The sequence below is a fragment of the Coregonus clupeaformis genome, chromosome 35, assembly GCF_020615455.1.
Source record: "Coregonus clupeaformis isolate EN_2021a chromosome 35, ASM2061545v1, whole genome shotgun sequence".
NCBI lineage: Eukaryota > Metazoa > Chordata > Actinopteri > Salmoniformes > Salmonidae > Coregonus > Coregonus clupeaformis.
The window spans coordinates 11,831,081-11,853,112 of NC_059226.1; the positions used below are offsets into that span (position 1 = coordinate 11,831,081).

Below are 22,032 nucleotides of genomic sequence, written 5' to 3' on the forward strand. Positions count from 1 at the left end.
TTACCCTCTGTAGTGCCTTGCGGTCGGAGGCCGAGCAGTTGCCATACCAGGCGGTGATGCAACCAGTCAGGATGCTCTCGATGGTGCAGCTGTAGAATTTTTTGAGGATCTGAGGACCCATGCCGAATCTTTTCAGTCTCCTGAGGGGGAATAGGCTTTGTCGTGCCCTCTTCACGACTGTCTTGGTGTGTTTGGACCATGATAGTTCGTTGGTGATGTGGACACCAAGGAACTTGAAGCTCTCAACCTGTTCCATTACAGCCCTGTCGATGAGAATGGGGGCGTGCTCAGTCCTCTTTTTTTTCCCCCTGTAGTCCACAATCATCTCCTTTGTCTTGGTCACGTTGAGGGAGAGGTTGTTATCCTGGCACCACACGGCCAGGTCTCTGACCTCCTCCCTATAGGCTGTCTCATCGTTGTCGGTGATCAGGCCTACCACTGTTGTGTCGTCGAAGGAATATAATATCTATTGCAGATTCTTACCTTTTGATGTGGCTTGGCAACGCAAGATTCTTGCTGCGCAGCTCAAATTTAGCATGCATTACACAAACTATTCAACTTTGCCAACAACTTTTAATGGCGTTGCCAAGCCACATCAAAAGGTAAGAATCTGCAATAGATATTATATTCCTTCTCTTTGAGCCATGTAAATATTTTTCTTATTTTCTTATTATCTGCTAAACCATTACAATTATAACTGGCTAAGAATGTGTTTGTTTCATATGATTGTGTTTTGCTTTTCATGTTCTGTGTTTGCATTTCATGCAGTGTAATTTTATGTGTATAGTGTAATTATTGTTTATTGACTTGTTCTTGCACAGGGCTCATCTTCAAAAGAAACCGTGGTCTCAGCATGACTCCCTGGCTAAATAAAGGTTAAATATATACTCCCAGTGACCAACATCTTCAGTCACAATTTGCTTTTATTTCATGTAACGATTTTCATGATATTGATCAAACCATGGTTCAGATAGTGGCTAACATTAGTATTCAGCTAACTAGTACCCAACAGTCTATTATTTTCTTTAGCATGCTACCTAGCAATGCGTAATAAAAATAACACTATGATAACGTTACTGTACTAGGCTAATGAAGCCAAATAATAATAATAATAATACTAATAATAATATAATAATGAAGCTAATGTTGTTAGCTAGCTAGCAGTAGCTGATATGTGCTATTGTTTTGTAATTGAGTTTACGGATGAGAAAATAAACATTTTAATTGTCTGTCTATGCTTGTGAATTGTTGCATTATTGACGAGTGAAATATGTTTTAGTTGCATTATTCAACAGTGTAAAATGTTTTCCATTCAAAGTTGTTGGCAAAGTTGAATAGTTTGTTTAATGCATGCTAAATTTGAGCTGCGCAGCAAGAATCTTGATTTGCCAAGCCACATCAAAAGGTAAGAAAAGGTTGTAATGTCAATAGAAACGTTTAAAATCTGGGGACCTGTGAAGAAGACGGTGCAGCAACAAGTCTAGTGAATGTAATGATGATCTTAACTCTTCTGAGCTCTTACCTTGTGAATAAAGTTCTCCACTCGTCCCTGCAGCCCCCACCAGCGGAAATGCACCGTTACAAGCTTATAGGCAGTCATATAGGGACAGTTACTGTTGTGGAGCTCCTTCTACACAGGAAAATAGAGAGTGAATAGACACAAACAAGGGGAGGAATGAGAGGGGCAAAGGATACCCAGGTTTAACATGTGAATCACATTTCTATTCAAAGCTAGATTGGGGAAACAAATATGCTTATTTTACTTTGAAAATGTCACGCTGCTTTTATGATACATAAAATCTATGGTCCCATATGGTAAATTAAAGTGTGATTTCAGACATGCCTTCCATCCTGGTCCCAGGGGTCCTCTTCCAGTTTTCTCAGAATGGAAGATGGATGGGTCTTCCTCTGGCTTATAGTCCTACATATGAAAACAGAGAAAATGTATTTAATATGTATACATTTTATATACAGACTACAGTATCCATAGAATTAGGAATTAGACTACTAGAATGGACATGAACCTTCTTAAATGTTATAAAAAGTCAACAATTTTGGTCAGGGAGTTTGTCAACCATGGTTTGCCAGTGCTGTGATAAGATATTTGTGACCGACTGGCTTGATTCGGTCTTATGTAGTAAAATTTTAATATTATTATTATTTTTATTTTATTTTTTACATTGGATAAAAGTACAGACTCAGAGCTAGATAATGGTATATCATACACTACAGTTGAGGAACAATGGGAAAGTAATTCTGCTTTGAAAGTTGATAAACTTTGAATGTTTTGGTACCTAAGGGAGAGCTCCTCTTTGTCTACACCCATTCAGCATCGTTCACAGCCTCTTAAGCTTTAGCCCCACCCATCTCTTTAAGGGTTGATCTGAGCGTTCTGTCCTAACAACAGCTGTCAAGCACCCAAGCTAACTGGCTAACGTTGGCTAGCTACTTCCAGACACAAATGAGAGAACAGCTCACACTGACCATTTTACTTGCCCTAGCAGAGCTGGTTAGGCTGTTATCCAGAGCGTTGGTGACTGCAACTGTGCTGCTTGCAACAATTTAATTACACTTTTTTGCCAACGTTTACTGACACCGGCCATATTCAATGGGTGTTGAGCATTCGTAAATTTGTCAGTTATTCTGCACTCTGGCACACTCAGACGAGAGTGCTCTGAAATCGAAGTAGATAGCCAGAGTGAATTCACCAGCTACGTCTATCAACAGCTGTCGTGTCGCAGTGACATCATGAACATTCTATTGAAATGGATACTTGCATAGTAAAGTATTTTGTTAAGACATGTGCTAGCTAGCTAAACAATGAACCATAATCCCAACTCATGACGTTACTACCCTGCATGAATCTGCAGGTAGCTAACCAACCAGGTTCAATGTCAGCTAGCTAACATTAGGCTATAACTAGCAAAGCAAATGGCTCTGAGATACGAATAATATTACTACACAGATCATACGCGTAACGCTAGCTAACAGTACACTTTAACTTGAAATGAAAACGACTTTCTGACAAAATTAGAAACGTGTATTATCTGAAAATGTAGCTAGCTACACTATCTTACCCGTATACATGGCTGGACGCTTCTCCCTCTCTGTCACGGATGCCATGGTTGCCCTTAGTTTGAAGATGTAATCCGGAGACAGGTGTTTTCTCCATCGCCTTAGCTATCATACTCTAATTCCACTGATTTTAGAAGTCAGTCCTCCAGAAAGTGGAGAGCAACACTTACGCAGTTCTACTACGCGATATATTTAAAAAATAAAAGCTGCATTAGACAGGATTACCTACACATACTGACCAGCTCAAATAGACAGAAGCGTGTGTACTCCGTTTTACTCTATGGCCCCCACAAGCCCCACAGAACTCGTCTGAAGGTAACCCATTCAAATAAATGGAAGTATGGAGGTACTTTAGTGCAAACAAAAATAAGGGGTTATATATGTGTCCAAAAAATATATACAGTTGAAGTCGGAAGTTTACAAACACTCGTTTTTCAACCACAAATGTCTTGTTAACAAACTATAGTTTTGGCAAGTCAGTAAGGACATCTACTTTGTGCATAACACAAGTAATTTTTCCAACAATTGTTTAGACAGATTATTTCACTTATAATTCACTGTATCACAATTCCAGTGGGTCAGAAGTTTACATACACTCAGTTGACTGTGCCTTTAAACAGCTTGGAAAATTCCAGAAAATGATGTAATTGCTTTAGAAGCTTCTGATAGGCTAATTGATATAATTTGAGTCAATTGGAGGTGTACCTGTGGATGTATTTCAAGGTCTAACTTCAAACTCAGTGCCTCTTTGCTTGACATCATGGGAAAATCCAAAGAAATCAGCCAAGACCTCAGAAAAAAAAAACTGTAGACCTCCACAAGTCTGGTTCATCCTTGGGAGCAATTTCCAAACACCTGAAGGTACCACGTTCATCTGTACAAACAATAGTACGCAAGTATAAACACCATGGGACCACGCAGCCGTCATCCCGCTCAGGAAGGAGACGCGTTCTGTCTCCTACAGATGAACGTACTTTGGTGCGAAAAGTGCAAATCAATCCCAGAACAGCAAAGGACCTTGTGAAGATGCTGGAGGAAACAGGTACAAAAGTATCTATATCCACAGTAAAACAAATCCTATATCGACATAACCTGAAAGGCCGCTCAACAAGGAAGAAGCCACTGCTCCAAAACCCCCATAAAAAAGCCAGACTACGGTTTGCAACTGCACATGGGGACAAAGATTGTACTGTTTGGCCATAATGACCATTATAATTATTATTTTCTTATTATTATTATTTATAATGACCATCGTTATGTTTGGAGGAAAAAGGGGGCAGCTTGCAAGCCGAAGAACACCATCCCAACCGTGAAGCACAGGGGTGGCAGCATCATGCTGTGGGGGTGCTTTGCTGCAGGAGGGACTGGTGCATTTCACAAAATAGATGGCATCTTGAGGAAGGAAAATTATGTGGATATATTGAAGCAACATCTCTAGACATCGGTCAGGAAGTTAAAGCTTGGCCGCAAATGGGTCTTCCAAATGGACAATGACCACAAGCATACTTCCAAAGTTGTGGCAAAATGGCTTAAGGACAACAAAGTCAAGGTATTGGAGTGGCCATCACAAAGCCTTGACCTCAATCCTATAGAACATTTGTGGGCAGAACTGAAGCGTGTGCGAGCAAGGAGGCCTACAAACCTGACTCAGTTACACCAGCTCTGTCAGGAGGAATGGGCCAAAATTCACACAACTTATTGTGGGAAGCTTGTGGAAGGCTACCCGAAACGTTTGACCCAAGTTAAACTATTTAAAGGCAATGCTACCAAATACTAATTGGAGTGTATGTAAACTTCTGACCCACTGGGAATGTGATGAAAGAAATAAAAGCTGAAATAAAATCACTCTGTACTATTATTCTGACATTTCACATTCTTAAAATAAATTGGTGATCCTAACTGACCTAAAACAGGGAATTTTTACTAGGATTAAATGTCAGGAATTGTGAAAAACTGAGTTTAAATGTATTTGGCTAAGGTGTATGTAAACTTCCGACTGCAACAATAAAATGTCCTTTCTTATATCTCCTAGGACAGACACTTCAAAACCTTATGATTTATTTTTTCACTGTCTTTTTTGCCATTTATGAATGTGTTATTAAAAGCGTTTCTATGGACTATAGGACCAAATTCATTTTTTTCCCAAATAATTGTTAATTATTTTTTGATACCTAAAATTCATGGTATTTGACTGTTATGGTGACCGTATTACCGCCACACTGGCGGTCACGAGTCATGATGGCAGTCAAATTCCACATGACCATTTAGTCACGGTAATTAGGCTTTTCCAAGCTCTGATGCTGCTGATGGTCATCAGTAGCCTACCAAACTTGCTAACTGCCTGGTACTCAGCACTATTGTCCCTCTAATCACTCTGACATCAATAGAAAATATGTTCGAAAATCTAATCAAACACTTAATGAGAGCCCATGAGCTCATGTTGCATAACATTTTTATAGGCAATGCAATTGCGTGAGAAAACAGAGTGATGTCCTCTATTAAAAAGAGGATCCCATCAGCTTTCTATAGACTAGGCCTACTATATTTATTTCTCAACTTTCCTAATATTAAGCACATTGCTTCTCTTTACAACATGAGTATAGCCTACCTGACTGGCATGAAAATGAACCACAGGAAAAGCGTCCTCCATTCACTATTTAAGTGCATAGATGACAAGTATTTTTTCCCCCTGCCACTGTTGAGACAGGTGCATGATAACGGTCCATTCTAAATCAAAACAAATTTTACATATTATTTAGTAAAGACAAGATTAAATCAAGAACAGTCTGATGGGTGACAATATTAGCCTATCACTTGTGAATGATATTTATCACTTGTGAATGATTCCCAGCTTGTGTGCAGTAAGGAAAGAAACAGTGCATGCCTGTTTTTTGCAACTTTTTCAAATCATAGTCCCAAACTCATGTAGCCTAGCCCATAGGCCTATACAGAATACGGAAAGTATTCAGACTCTTTCCCTTTTTCCACATTTTGTTACGTTACAGCCTTATTGTAAAATTGATTGAATTAAAAATATTCCTCATCAATCTACACACAATACCCCATAATAGAAAAGCGAAAACAGATTTTTAGAAATGTGTGAAAATGTATTTATTTACATTAGTATTCAGACACTTTGCTATGAGACTCGAAATTGAGCTCAGGTGCATCCTGTTTCCATTGATCATCCTTGAGATGTTTCTACAACTTGATTGGAGTCCACCTGTGGTAAACTCAATTAATTGGACATGATTTGGAAAGGCACACACCTGTCTATATAAGGTCCCACAGTTGACAGTGCATGTCAGAGCAAAAACAAAGCCATAAGGTCGAAGGAATTGTCCGTAGAGCTCCAAGACATGATTGTGTCGAGGCACAGATCTGGGGAAGGGTACCAAAAACAGTTTGCAGCATTAAAGGTTCCCAAGAACACCGTGGCCTCCATTATTCTTAAATGGAAGAAGTTTGGAACCACCAAGACTCTTCCTAGAGCTGGCCGCCCGGCCAAACTGAGCAATCGGGGGAGACGGGCCTTGGTCACTGACAGAGCTCCTCTGTGGAGATGGGAGAACCTTCCAGAAGGACAACCATCTCTGCAGCACTCCACCAAATCAGGCTTTTATGGTAGAGTGGCCAGATGGAAGCCACTCCTCAGTAAAAAAGCACATGACAGCCCACTTGGAGTTTGCCAAAAAGTACCTTAAGGACTGAGACCATGAGAAAGAAGATTCTCTGGTCTGGTGAAACCAAGATTTAACTCTTTGGCCTGAATTCCGTCACGTCTGGAGGAAACCTGGTGCCATTCCTATGGTGAAGCATGGTGGTGGCAGCATCATGCTGTGGCAATGTCTTTCAGCGGTAGGGACTGGGAGACTAGTCAGGATCGAGGGAAAAATGAACGGAGCAAAGTACAGAGAGATCCTTGATGAAAACCTGCTTCAGAGCGCTCAGGACCTCAGGAAGGTTCACCTTCCAACAGGACAACGACCCTAAGCACAGCCAAGACAACGCAGGAGTGGCTTCGGGACAAGTCTCTGAATGTCCTTGAGTGGCCCAGCCAGAGCCCGGACTTGAATCCGATCGAACATCTCTGGAGAGACCTGAAAATAGCTGTGCAGCGACACTCCCCATCCAACCTGACAGATCTTGAGAGGATCTGCAGAGAAGAATGGAAAAAAACTCCCCAAATACAGGTGTGCCACTCTTGTAGCATCATACCCAAGGCTGTAATCGCTGCCAAAGGTGCTTCAACAAAGTACTGAGTAAAGAGTCTGAATACTTACGTAAATGTTATATTTCCGTATACATTTGCAAAAATGTCTAAAAACCTGTTTTTGCTTTGTCATTGTGGGGTATTGTGTGTAGATTGATGTGGGAAAAAAAACAATTTAAATCTTTTAGAATAAGGCTGTAACGTAACAAAATGTGGAAAAGGTCAAGGGGTCTGAATACTTTCCGAAGGCACTGTATGTTTTGATAAGGTTTGGATGACAACTAAAGTGGCCAAATAACTTCTTAAAATTTAGCACATTAATTCGCTTTACAACGGGTGTACAGCCTAAGTGGCATACATACGCAGCGCATGAGTTTCAAGTTTGGGGAAGATACCTTTCACCATAAAAATGTGCCTTCATAATAAAAGCATTACATGCTAATCACATTTGCGGTCACTTTTGAAAATTGTGTTTTTAAGCAAATTGACTGCCTTTTGGAACATTCGCGGTTACAGCCTACTGCCGTATGCGCTTATAATGTGAAGAAATATCCTAATAATTTATCAACATTTTAAGCTAAACGTTCTATATCTGTTGCGCCAGCCTCATTGCTTAAAAACATTTTTTTTTTTTTTTTTATGCTAGTGGTTGTATTAATTTGGGATCTATCGCATCCCACAACTGTCCCAGACTATGTTTGGAATATTTATTTATAATAATAATAATAATAATAATAATAATATTCCATTTAGCAGACGCTTTTATCCAAAGCGACTTACAGTCATGTGCGCATACATTTTTACGTATGGGTGGTCCCGGGGATCGAACCCACTACCCTGGCGTTACAAGCGCCATGCTCTACCAATTGAGCTACAGAGGACCACAAACACTAAGTTGACTGTGCCTTTAAACAGCTTGGAACATTCCAGAAAAAGTCATGTTTTAGAAGCTTCTGATAGGCTAATTGACATCATTTGAGTCAACTGGAGGTGCACCCGCGGATGCATCCCAAGGCCCACCCCCAAACTCAGCGCCTCCCTGCTTGACATCATGGGAAAATCAAAAGAAATCAGCCAAGACCCCAGAAAAAGATTTGTAGACCTCCACAAGTCTGGTTCATCCCTGGGAGCAACCTCCAAACGCCCGAAGGTACCACGTTCATCTGCACAAACCATAGCACGCAAGTACAAACACCATGGAACCACGCAGCCGCCACACCGCTCAAGAAGGAGACGCGCTCCGTCTCCCAGAGACGAACGCACTTTGGTGCGAAAAGTGCAAATCAATCCCAGAACAACAGCAAAGGACCCTGTGAAGATGCTGGAGGAAACAGGCACAAAAGCATCCACAGCCACAGCAAAAGTAGTCCTATATCGACACAACCTGAAAGGCCGCTCAGCAAGGGAGAAGCCACCGCTCCAAAACCGCCACAAAAAGCCAGACCACGGTTCGCAACTGCACATGGGGACAAAGACCGCACTTCCCGGAGAAAAGTCCTCTGATCCGATGAAGCAAAAATAGAACTGCTTGGCCACAACGACCATCGCCATGCTTGGAGGAAAAAGGGGGTTGCCTGCAAGCCGAAGAACACCATCCCAACCGCGAAGCACGGGGCGGCAGCATCACGCTGTGGGGGTCCTCCGCTGCAGGAGGGACTGGTGCACCCCACAAAACAGACGGCATCATGAGGAAGGAAAACCACGTGGATATATATTGAAGCAACATCTCAAGACATCAGCCAGGAAGTCAAAGCCCGGTCGCAAATTGGTCCGGGTTGGTATTTCTCGCACAGAATAGGTCAACTTTTGTACTATGGGGGATAGTAGATTGACATAGGCTAGTGCTTTTGCTGTTCGTTAGGCCTACTCATCTTGTTGGCTGACGAAAAGTAAATGTGGACAGTTCTTCCAATATCCTCAATATGCGCCTCGGAATTGGATAAGGACGCGCGCAGTTGCATCCCCGATGTGTCGGTCTTCACTTGTAGCCTGTGAGAAAGACCCGATCATGTGACAGGCATTGGTTAATAAGAATTGAGCTATCTGAAAGAGCCATGTGAGTGAGAGGTGCTTTGGAGCACACAGCCGGGAGAAGGGAATTATAATTATTATATTCAGCCCATGGACACCAATGGCCACTGGCTGCAAAAGGCATGGATTTTTTTAGGGGGCATTACGGCCACACAAAGGGGATGCCGCCAGGAAATTCTAGGCATTATCAAGTGCTTGTCAAATTGTGAATGAGAGACTGATGAAGTGTGTGCAGGCTGCGCAAATAACTAGGAGCTCATGCCTTTCATGTTACTTTTTTCAAATCATTAGTCGCATCATGCAGCCTTAATGTATTACAAATCCAAACATATAGCCCAATGTTTGTATCACAACTAAAGTTGCATAAATAACTCTAAATTAAGAATATAGGAGGACCTGTTTCTTTGTTAACCGCTCAACACAGAATAGCCGCTTGTGCGCACTCCCTCAAATCGTTTGTGGAGAAAATATCCTTTCCATTTTATTCAGCTATGTTCAATTGTATAAACTCTTCTGAAATAGACTACATTTTCTTCATATCTTAATAAATAATAAATAAACAATGGATTTATTGTGATGGTGTAGGCTACATTACATGGATTTATTAGACTTTTTAAAACGTAGATGTTCCAAAAGGTCTGCATCAGTGGCTTGTAGGCTATGCGTGGAATGTAGCCTACACCATGCTAAATGTGTTTTTGTTAATTAACAGTCAATTACCGTGAGACCGGCAGTTATTATCTTGACAATCACTGTCTTGACAGAATTTCATGACCGCCACAGCCCTAGGTATGAACATCTTAAAACAATTAAATATGCCGTATGGTTTCCTATGCGTTCTTGAGTTCAGCTCTCCGACGTTCGCAACCCGGAACGGCTTTGTTCACAAACATTCTGATTTGGTCTATTGTATCATATAATAGAACTCACAGCTTTCCAGTAAAAAAATAATGTATGGTCAGTTTACATATATTTTAGAGGCTATTTATACAGAACATTTGCTTAAAACCCGTATAAACTGTATTTATGATTATATGACAATATTTTAGGTTGACTATAATTCTATTACACAATTTCTGATACATCACATGCCATACTTTTATTGTCCTGCACAATTAAATCAGGAAATGCGTCACCTATACCTCTGATGCCATTCATTCCAATTAGACTGGTTTGGATTTCTCCCTGACCACAATGGCTGCCATTTTCAACTAATTTCCGGGGGCATTTTGTTGCCCTCGTCATCGTAATTGAAAACGTTTAAATTAATTTTACAGAGCATTTTTACCCTGAGCCCTGGTTAAATTCCTGACCTGGATCAGGGGATATACAGTCAGGTCCAAAAGTATTAGCACCTTTGATAAAGAAGAGCAAAAAGACAATAAAATAAATACAAATATTGAACTATATTGTATACCCAAACAATTGGTGGAGTTATAATGTTATATGATGTACTGTTAATTTTTTTGTTTTATATGTAATGTAAGTGCCTTAATGTGTTTGGACCCACCCAAGGAAGAGTAGCTGCTGCCTTGGCAGCAGCTAATGGGGAAATCTTATAAATAGACAAACAAAGGTAACCTACTTTTTGAAGTTATTTGTTTGACAATCAGATGAAAACATCATGACTGGTTGTATTCATGCAACATTAAAAAGGTAATACATTTTTCAGTACATTTTTAAAACCCATTAAAAAAGGAGGTCCAGTGAAGAAAATGTACCCCCCTATGTAAATCAAAGGCCCGTCCAAATGATTCGTTATGGTGCCTGCCCTGAACCCCATTGAAAACCTGTGGTTTGAATTGAAGAGGGCAACCCATAAGCACAGGCGAAGTATATCAAGGATCTGGAAAGATTTTGTATGGAAGAATGGTCTAAGATCACTCCAATGTCATTATATATTTTTTTAAGGCTCAGTGCTGTTATCCTTGCAAAGTTAGGCAATGAAAGGTATTTAAAAACAGGGATGCCAATAATTTTGATTACTAGTTAAACAAACTCTTTATCTGAGCAACTGTATTAGTACAAAATAATAATGATTTATTTGATAGTCTTTTTTGCTCATCTTTATCAAGGGTGCCAGTAATTTTGAACCTGAGTGTATATGGTTGTGAGGGAAGCTGAGGGGGGGGGACTGGTGTAACTATCTTTACTTTCAACAGCAAGGTCTGAAACAAAGCTCCAGGACAGGAATTTCAGAGGAGCAGACGGCCCTCTAGTTTAGTCGTGATAACCCTGAAAAACAGCAACGGTTACAGCCAAGTTGGCCACTACGCACTCGAATGGTAAGACAACGTGCCCCTGACACATTAATATTGCACCTCTTCAGGTCTGCTGGAGTTCAAATGAGACATTTTTCAGTATAATTTTGCTGCCCAAACTCACATTGTTTCCACTTCCATCAACTAGGCATGTAAAACAACAGTTTACTGTTAAGTTCGGAATCACCTCTTCAATGTTGGGTGATTTTCTTCATCTCACTTTAGCCTAAATGAAATGACATACATTTTTTAATGATACCTAAACTTTTAAGTTTAATCTTTACTGCTGATTGATTTACAGGTACAAGAACAAGGGCTTTGAATGTGGATGGGTTGACAGGTTTTCATAACATGATTGACTTATATGAAATATAAATATTTTATAACTTTGACAGCAGATCCCAGGTTGAAGATCCCTGCAGCTATACATTGTTCATTCACAAAATCATGATAACAAAAACAAACAGAACAATAGATTTTACGTTTTTTGGGTAAGATGAGGTAAGACAGTGGTCCTAGCCTCATTGTCATTTTTCAACAATTAAGGAAGTTACAAATCAGCAACAGGACACTATGGATTTAAAAATACATTTTCAACAGAAATATTTCATTTTCTCTAGAGGGGGTCTCTAATAGGTACTTACCACATCATCAACTTGTGATCGGTCAGCGATGTCAATTGGCACAACCTCAGCCTCCTCCCATTCCTCTGGGGAAAGACCATGGGGCTTCAAAGAGAAAGTAAGGGGGATTTATACTGTTAATACGATTCCACTGGTGTAATACAGATTAGACTGAAAGTGACAGAAATACATGACATATACCTTGATAAATGCCACAGCTATAGATGGCCAATGCCAGAGAGTTTGTCTTATTATCTCTGCATAAATTAATGTAGAATATCTTGGTAAAGGCATTGCACATACATTGTAAATCGAGAAAATTCTGAATGGCAGAATGATCTTTAGTTTTGGTATTGCCCAATCCAAATACTGTGTTAAGTCTGCATTAAGGTAATAATTACTTGAAAAAAATGTTGAGAAATTCTCACATTTTCTGTGGTCCCCATGTCTGGTTTGTGCCAGGTTTCAATCTTAATGAAAAAGTCATCCTTCATGTATTCATTCTGCGAAAAGAAAAATAAGTAAAAAAATGTCTGCATAATGTGTACACGCACACTGTAAACAGAAATAAGGTATTATAAATGAAAAACACTTACGGTCACAACTGATCCCAGATTTAGAGCAAGATGAACAAGGTAGATGGGGGGAGAGAGAGACATAAAAGAAATAGGAAGGTAGGTGATAATAGAACATTAAGGAAGTTACTCATTAAACTTTACCACTACAGTATAATTAGCCACACTTCAAAGTCCAAGCTATAAATCAATTACAAGTTATTTTTTAAAGCTAGATACACCAAAGTTGGTGAACATATTCTGACTATATTGCTGTGCTTCTAACAATGAAGTTAGATTGGATGGTGCCCATCTCTCCCATTTCTTTGGGATTGAGGTATATAGGATGTCCTGAAACATGTCTTAGACATAAAACAACTTTTTTATGTCAGATGATGTCTGACAAGATGTGAAATAAACATTAACATGTAGCCTATTTGATGCATCATCATGTTCTGTTAAAACATCCACCCCTTCATTACGTGCCTCACCATCTTGTGGATTTGGCACATTTTTGGGCTGCATTTCTGACTCAATAATGTATTTCCTATAATATTTAGATCATTTGGTTTTCCACGGAGTAAAAATCTGACGCACTTTCCAAATTCCGCAGTTTTCTGCAAGTTCCCAATCACTTAACATTTTGTCCTAAAATGCAGTGGCAGAACACAGTTTCTCAGGAGCCCCCGCAAGGTCGGAGTTCTCCCCTCCCACATAAATATCAAAAAATGGAATGTGTCAACCAGACAGCCACTCACAAAGTATAGGCTACTGATCTCTGTCCATGGTGCTGAAATTGCAACATGTCTATGCGGCTGCCTATCGAATCGATGATAGGCTTTTTGTGGTGCCAGGGCATGTAGCCTATAGTTTTGCTTTAGCTAGTGGATAAATGTTTATTGGTAGACCCTATTTGGTGGTCACTTTCTCATGTTTAGCCTAACATTTCACGAAGCTATACACGGTGTCGCAAGGCTGCCATTTAGACTGCTGGCTGGTGGCAATAATGTTATTAATTGATCAATAATTAAAGTTGGAAATTCAAACATTGCAGATTGTAAAATACATTTGCAATATTTTGGGGGGGAATATACAACTGTCCTTTCTAGCCTACCTGAACCTGCATGACATGAGCCGTCCTCGAGCGCTCTCCCAGCTTGGATAAAAAGTTGCGCGTGAAACTATATTAAGGCCAAATAATACAGTCAGTCCACCCTCAAAACACTAATTTACTATGGATAATTTCATTATGCAGTGTAGCCAACCATCTATAGCTACAAGGGTTTCCGTCAGCCGGTAAACTTTCAAAGCCGATAAATAAAATTGGCAACGGCCAATTCTCCCCAAAAAATTAAATTAATTCCATTGCGAAATTATGCATTTTAGCCCATTCATTGATTGAAAAACCAGTGCATTTGGAATGTATTCAGACCCCTTAACTTTTTCCACATTTTGTTATGTTACAGCCTTACTCTAAAATTGATTAAATCATTTCCCCCCCCTCAATCTACACACAATACTCCACAATGACAAAGTGAAAACAGGTTTAGACATTTTTGCAAATGTATTAAAAATTTAAAATAAGTACCTTATTTACTTAAGTATTCAGACTCATTGTTATGAGACTCGAAATTGAGCTCAGTTGCATCCTGTTTCCATTGATCATCCTTGAGATGTCTCTACAACTTGATTGGAGTCCACCTGTGGTATATTCAATTGATTGGACATGATTTGAAAAAGCACACACCTGTGTATGTAAAGGTCCCACAGTTGACAGTGCATGTCAGAGCAAAAACCAAGCCATGAGGTCAAAGGAATTGTCCGTAGAGCTCAGAGACAGGATTGTGTCGAGGCACAGATCTGGGGAAGGGTACCAAAACATTTCTGCAGCATTGAAGGTCCCCAAGAACACAGTGGCCTCCATCATTTTTAAATGGAAGAAGTTTGGAACCACCAAGACTCTTCCTAGTGCTGGCCGCCCGGCCAAACTGAGCAATCAGGGGAGAAGGGCCTTGGTCAGGGAGGTGACCAAGAACCAGATGGTCACTCTGACAGAGCTCCAGAGTTCCTCTGTGGAGATGGGAGAACCTTCCAGAAGGACAACCGTCTCTACAGCACTCCACCAATCAGGCCTTTATGGAAGTAGCCAGACGAAAGCCACTTCAATAAAAGGCAAATGACAGCCCGCTTGGAGTTTGCCAAAAGGCACTTAAAGGACTCTGGCCATGAGAAACAAGATTATCTAGTCTGATGAAACCAAGATTGAACTCTTTGGCCTGAATGCCAAGCGTCACGTCTGGAGAAAACCTGCCGCCATCCCTACGGTGAAGCATGGTGGTGGCAGCATCATGCTGCGGGGGTGTTTTCAATTGCAGGGACTGGGAGATTAGTCAGGATAGAGGGAAAGATGAACGGAGCAAAGTACAGAGAGATCCTTGATGAAAACCTGCTCCAGAGCGCTCAGGAGCTCAGACTGGGGCGAAGGTTCACCTTCCAACAGGACAATCACCCTAAGCACACAGCCAAGACAATGCAGGAGTGGCTTCGGGACAAGTCTCTGAATGTCCTTGAGTGGCCCAGCCAGAGCCCGGACTTGAACCCGATCGAACATGTCCCCATCCAACCTGACAGAGCTTGAGAGGATCTGCAGAGAAGAATCGGAGAAACTCCCCAAATACAAGTGTGCCAAGCTTGTAGCGTCATACCCAAGAAGACTCGAGGCTGTAATCGCTGCCAAAGGTGCTTCCACAAAGTATTGAGTAAAGGGTCTGAATACTTATGTAAATGTAATATTTCTAAAAAACAGTTTTTGCTTTGTCATTATGGGGTATTGTGTGTAGATCCATGAGAAAAAAATACAATTTAATCCATTTTAGAATAAGGCTGTAACGTAAGAGAATGTGGAAAATGTCAAGGGGTCTGAATACTTTACGAATGCACTGTAGCTTAGGCTTACATTAGGCCTAGGCCTATACGCATCATACCTTTGAAGTACATCCTTTGAGTCTCTATCCCTTTTCCTTTCTTCCTATGCCATCCAAATGTACGTCTAACCTATTGGTAAAGTTTGAGGTTGTTAGCCAGCTAGGTAACATGACTGAACAAGATTGTTTGATATCAAACCAATAACTAGCGGGCGGGATTTGTTTAAAACCACCCACGATCTGGTTTATGAAATTATATTAAAATGTGCAAACGTATGCGCGAAATAACAAAAGTTAGCTCCGATAATATGGGTCATAACTTTGGGCTAGAGACAAGCCTTTGTCTTCGTCGTAAAGGTGCAAGCATGACTGTCACGAAGCTGTGTTTCGTTTTTCCTCTATGGCACTGTATTGACTTTGTTCAAGCTGTGCGCTGTTCCAATAATTCAACAAATATTACAAACAGAAGACTCATCAGGGTGTGTACCTCCGCTCGCCATCACAGCTAAAATACATTTCAAAAACTGATAGAGGATTAGATGCACAGGAAGAGAGAGTGGAGAGAAGCAGGTGAGTGATGGCTGTTAGGGGATATACAGTAGCTGGCTGATCACAGATCAGATCGCATGAAAGCATAGTGGACTTGCTGCGGTTACTGAAAAATGGAACTGACTTTATAAACGTTTTATAACAGTGGGTAGGACCGAGAAATTAAGTTGTATCATATGAAACGGTATTACGGTTTTCTAAGACTGAGTATGATGCTTGTGCCATTTAGCAGGTGGGAGTAGAGGGGGAGGAGGTGGGAGGAGAGGGGAAGGAGGTGGGAGGAGAGGGAGAGGAAGTGGGAGGAGAGGGGGAGGAGGTGGGAGGAGAGGGAGAGGAGGTGGGAGGAGAGGGAGAGGAGGTGGGAGGAGAGGGAGAGGAGGTGGGAGGAGAGGGAGAGGAGAGGGGGAGGAGGTGGGAGGAGACGGGAGGAGAGGGAGAGGAGACTGGGTGCTCCAGGGGAGGGAGGACAGCGGAATGCATTTGGGAGAATTCTGTAAGACTCTGCAGCAATGGTATTATTTCGCAGATGAAGCCACATTTCTGAGATGAGTAGGGTTGGGCAATAATACGATAGCATCATCTATCGAAGATGATTGACAGCCATCGTTGATAATGACGACATAGTGATGTGACAGACCATGGTTTAGCCTATTTGAACTTGACTGGTGCCACGCAGTAGACCTAAAGAACAGTTTCGAAGTGCACAGCAGGGCAGCACACAAGTTACATTCCGAGTAATTTGCTTATTCCCATTTGCTATAGCCTATTTCAATAAATAGGCCTGTTATATACAGAATGCAAGGGAAAATCCCTCCATGCGAAGTTGAAAACCAAATGGCCAACAGCCCATCCTCCTACTAGGTCTATCATCAAAGCTTTAAGACAAGTTAAAGTTATGAACAGTAGCTTATTTCCAAAATATTCTAGCCTAAGGTGTTATCCTAAAGTTGACGCTTAAAAATAATAATGAGAATGAAAGTATGTAGCCTAAGCCTACATAACCTATTCTCAAATATATTTATGAAAAATAGAACAAAGAATATTAGTTATTTACTATTATTTTATGAGGCAAAAGGCAAATTGTATTATCCAGTTCTGAAGCTGGTAGAGTGCTTCTCTATCTAGCCCATGATGTAGAGTGCCTTCTGAAAGTATTCATACCCCTTGACTTATTCCAAATTTTGTTGTGTTATAGCCTGAATTCAAAATGGATTACATTATTTGTTTTCTCATCCGTCTACACAAAATACCCCATAATGACGAAGTGAAAATAAATGTTTCAGAATTGTTTGCAAATGTATTTAAAATGAAATACAGAAATCTCATTTACATACAGTACCAGTCAAAAGTTTGGACACACCTATTCATTCAAGGGTTTTTCTTTATTTTTACTATTTTCTACATTGTAGAATAATAGTGAAGACATCAAAACTATTAAACACATAATAACAATCACGTAGTAACCAAAAAAAGTGTTAAAAAAATCAAAATAAATGTTATATTTGAGATTCTTCAAAGTAGCCACCTTTTCCCTTGATGACAGCTTTGCACACTCTTGACATTTTCTCAACCAGCTTCACCTTGACTGCTTTTCCAAGTCTTGAATGAGTTCCCACATATGCTGAGAAATTGTTGGCTGCTTTTCCTTCACTCTGCGGTCCAACTCATCCCAAACCATCTCAATTGGGTTGAGGTCGGGTGATTGTGGAGGCCAGGTCATCTGATGCAGCACTCCATCACATCTCCTTCTTGGTCAAATAGCCCTTACACAGCCTGGAGGTGTGTTGGGTCATTGTCCTGTTGAAAAACAAATGATAGTCCCACTAAGCCCAAACCAGATGGGATGGCGTATCGCTGCAGAATGCTGTGGTAGCCATGCTGATTAAGTGTGCCTTGAATTCTAAATAAATCACAGACAGTGTCACCAGCAAAGCACCCCCACACCTCCTCCTCCATACTTCACGATGGGTACCACACATGCAGAGATCATCCGTTCCCCTACTCTGCGTCTTACAAAGACACGGAACCAAAAGGACAAATAGACCAAAGGACAAATTTCCACCGGTCTAATGTCCATTACTCGTGTTTCTTGGCCCAAGTAAGTCTCTTCTTATTATTGATGTCCTTTAGTAGTGGTTTATTTGCAACAATTCGACCATGAAGGCCTGATTCACACAGTCTCCTCTGAACAGTTGATGTTGAGATGTGTCTATTACTTGAACTCTGTGAAGCATTTATTTGGGCTGCAATTTCTGAGGCTAGTAACTCTAATGAACTTATCCTCTGCAGCAGAGGTAACTCTGGGTCTTCCTTTCCTGTAGCGGTCCTCATGAGAGCCAGTTTCATCATAGCGCTTGATTGGTTTTGCGACTGCACTTGAAGAAACTTTCAAAGTACTTGAAATGTTCCGGATTGACTGACCTTCACGTCTTAATGTAATGATGTACTGTCGTTTCTCTTTGCTTAATTGAGCTGTTCTTGCCATAATATGGACTTGGTCTTTTACCAAAAACGGCTATATTCTGTATACCAACCCTACCTTGTCACAACACAACTGATTGGTTAAAACGCATTAAGGAAAGAAATTCCACAAGGCACACCTGTTAATTGAAATGGATTCCAGGTGACTACCTCATGAAGCTTGTTAAGAGAATGCCAAGAGTTTGCAAAGCGGTTTTCTTTCCTCTCCGGCAAATAAGTTAGGAAGGACGCCTGTATCTTTGTAGTGATTGGGTGTATTGATACACCATCCAAAGTGTAATTAATAACTTCACCATGCTCAAATGGATATTCAATGTCTGCTTTTTTACTTATTTTTACCCATCTACCAATAGGTGCCCCTTCTTTGCGAGGTATTGGAAAACCTCTCTGGTCTTTGTGGTTGAAATGCACTGCTCGAGTGAGGGACATTACAGATAATAGTATGTAGGTTGTAATTCAAAAATCATGTTAAACACTTTTATTGCACACAGTGTGTCCATGCAACTTATTATGGGACTTGTTAAGCACATTTTTACTCCTGAACTTATTTGCCATAACAAAGGTGTTGGATACTTATTGACTCAATACATTTTAGCTTTTCATTTAATTATTTGTTTAAAAAAACTGAGTAACATAATTCCACTTAGACATTATGGGGTATTGTGTGTAGGCCAGTGACAATCAATTTTAAATTCAGGCTGTAACAACAAAATGTGGAAAAAGTAAAAGGTGTGTGAATACTTTCTGAAGGCACTGTATAACATAACTCACCAGACTGTCACTGCTCCATCATGTGTGTGCCACACAGACACTAGTCCTGCATCGGGTCGGATACCCACAGTTCCCCGCGGGTGATCAGCAAAAAAAAAAAAACTTCCGCTGGTGGGTGGGCTTGCCGTTCAGAACAATTACATTGCGGGCCGGAATCATTTTAAATCAAGATAATGCACTTTTTTTAAACCCAGGAGCTTGTTGCGTTTCGAATTCCTTTCTGTGAGCGGCAAGGCAGACATTAGGCTACCAGCCACGCACGCATTGAGTGTGTGTGGAGCTGGGAAATGTCCCTTATTTATGTGGTGCCAAAACTACTTTGTCCACGCGGCGAGCTTATGGTCCCTCTCCCCACGTGAGAATACGACACGTTGCCAAGTTAACTTTCCCTGGATAGCCTAGATCACGTGAAAATTCCTAACGTAGGCCTAATCAGAGAAATAAAAATATATCTATCTATCTATCTATCTATATATATATCTATATATATCTATATATATCTATATATATATACAGTGGGGAGAACAAGTATTTGATACACTGCCGATTTTGCAGGTTTTCCTACTTACAAAGCATGTAGAGGTCTGTAATTTTTATCATAGGTACACTTCAACTGTGAGAGACAGAATCTAAAACAAAAATCCAGAAAATCACATTGTATGATTTTTAAGTAATTAATTTGCATTTTATTGCATGACATAAGTATTTGATCACCTACCAACCAGTAAGAATTCCGGCTCTCACAGACTTGCTAGTTTTTCTTTAAGAAGCCCTCCTGTTCTCCACTCATTACCTGTATTAACTGCACCTGTTTGAACTCGTTACATGTATAAAAGACACCTGTCCACACACTCAATCAAACAGACTACAACCTCTCCACAATGGCCAAGACCAGAGAGCTGTGTAAGGACATCAGGGATAAAATTGTAGACCTGCACAAGGCTGGGATGGGCTACAGGACAATAGGCAAGCAGCTTGGTGAGAAGGCAACAACTGTTGGCGCAATTATTAGAAAATTGAAGAAGTTCAAGATGACGGTCTTTCACCCTCGGTCTGGGGCTCCATGCAAGATCTCACCTTGTGGGGCATCAATGATCATGAGGAAGGTGAGGGATCAGCCCAGAACTACACGGCAGGACCTGGTCAATGACCAGAAGAGAGCTGGGACCACACTCTCAAAGAAAACCATTAGTAACACACTACGCCGTCATGGATTCAAATCCTGCAGCGCACGCAAGGTCCCCCTGCTCAAGCAAGCGCATGTCCAGACCCGTCTGAAGTTTGCCAATGACCATCTGGATGATCCAGAGGAGGAATGGGAGAAGGTCATGTGGTCTGATGAGACAAAAATAGAGCTTTTTGGTCTAAACTCCACTCGCCGTGTTTGGAGGAAGAAGAAGGATGAGTACAAACCCAAGAACACCATCCCAACCGTGAAGGATGGAGGTGGAAAAATCATTCTTTGGGGATGCTTTTCTGCAAAGGGGACAGGACGACTGCACCGTATTGAGGGGAGGATGGATGGGGCCATGTATCGCGAGACCTTGGCCAACAACCTCCTTCCCTCAGTAAGAGCATTGAAGATGGGTCGTGGCTGGGTCTTCCAGCATGACAACGACCCGAAACACACAGCCAGGGCAACTAAGGAGTGGCTCCGTAAGAAGCATCTCAAGGTCCTGGAGTGGCCTAGCCAGTCTCCAGACCTGAACCCAATAGAAAATCTTTGGAGAGAGCTGAAAGTCTGTATTGCCCAGCGACAGCCCCGAAACCTGAAGGATCTGGAGAAGGTCTGTATGGAGGAGTGGGCCAAAATCCCTGCTGCAGTGTGTGCAAACCTGGTCAAGACCTACAGGAAACGTATGATCTCTGTAATTGCAAACAAAGGTTTCTGTACCAAATATTAAGTTCTGCTTTTCTGATGTATCAAATACTTATGTCATGCAATAAAATGCAAATTAATTACTTAAAAATCATACAATGTGATTTTCTGGATTTTTGTTTTAGATTCAGTCTCTCACAGTTGAAGTGTACCTATGATAAAAATTAGACCTCTACATGCTTTGTAAGTAGGAAAACCTGCAAAATCGTCAGTGTATCAATTACTTGTTCTCCCCACTGTGTATATATATATATATATATATATATATATATATATATATATATATATATATATATATATATAGATAAGGGAATATAGGCTACAACACCATCGTGGAAACAGGTGCTGCGCGAGTGAAATCCCCAGTTTGGAAGGACAACAACGCAGTAGATGGACACAGCCTGCACAAAGTGCAAGCAGGTAGGTTTGCTTTCGACTATATTCGATTCAGGGAATAGTTTATTCAAGTTTGAATTAAGCCTAAACTATTTGATTATCTAAACAATATTGAATGTAAGGGTAGGCCTATTGTTTTGTTATGTCAGTTATAGGCTTTCATTAGGTAAGAAGGCTAATTAGAAGGCTATTTTTCTCAAAGCGATTTGAGTGATGCATCACATTGTGAAAAGATATCGTTCTTAATTCATGGCATGGTTTCCTTTAATCCAAAT

At 40.7% G+C, this 22,032-nt stretch overlaps 1 protein-coding gene across 2 annotated transcripts in view; it reads right to left on the reverse strand.

The window, feature by feature from the left end:
• LOC121550254 (phosphatidylinositol transfer protein beta isoform) overlaps positions 1–22,032 on the reverse strand; it is a 49,341-nt gene that overhangs the window by 15,185 nt on the left and 12,124 nt on the right. Inside the window, exons 5-9 of one of the 2 annotated variants that reach the window (XM_041862432.2) lie at positions 12,800–12,807; positions 12,605–12,706; positions 12,225–12,308; positions 1,844–1,921; positions 1,523–1,630 (exon numbers count right to left, since the gene is read on the reverse strand). In XM_041862432.2, coding sequence (XP_041718366.1) covers positions 1,523–1,630; positions 1,844–1,921; positions 12,225–12,308; positions 12,605–12,706; positions 12,800–12,807 — 380 coding nt within the window. The remainder of the gene's footprint in view (positions 1–1,522; positions 1,631–1,843; positions 1,922–12,224; positions 12,309–12,604; positions 12,707–12,799; positions 12,808–22,032) is intronic. The other variant, XM_041862433.2, reaches the window with a different exon arrangement.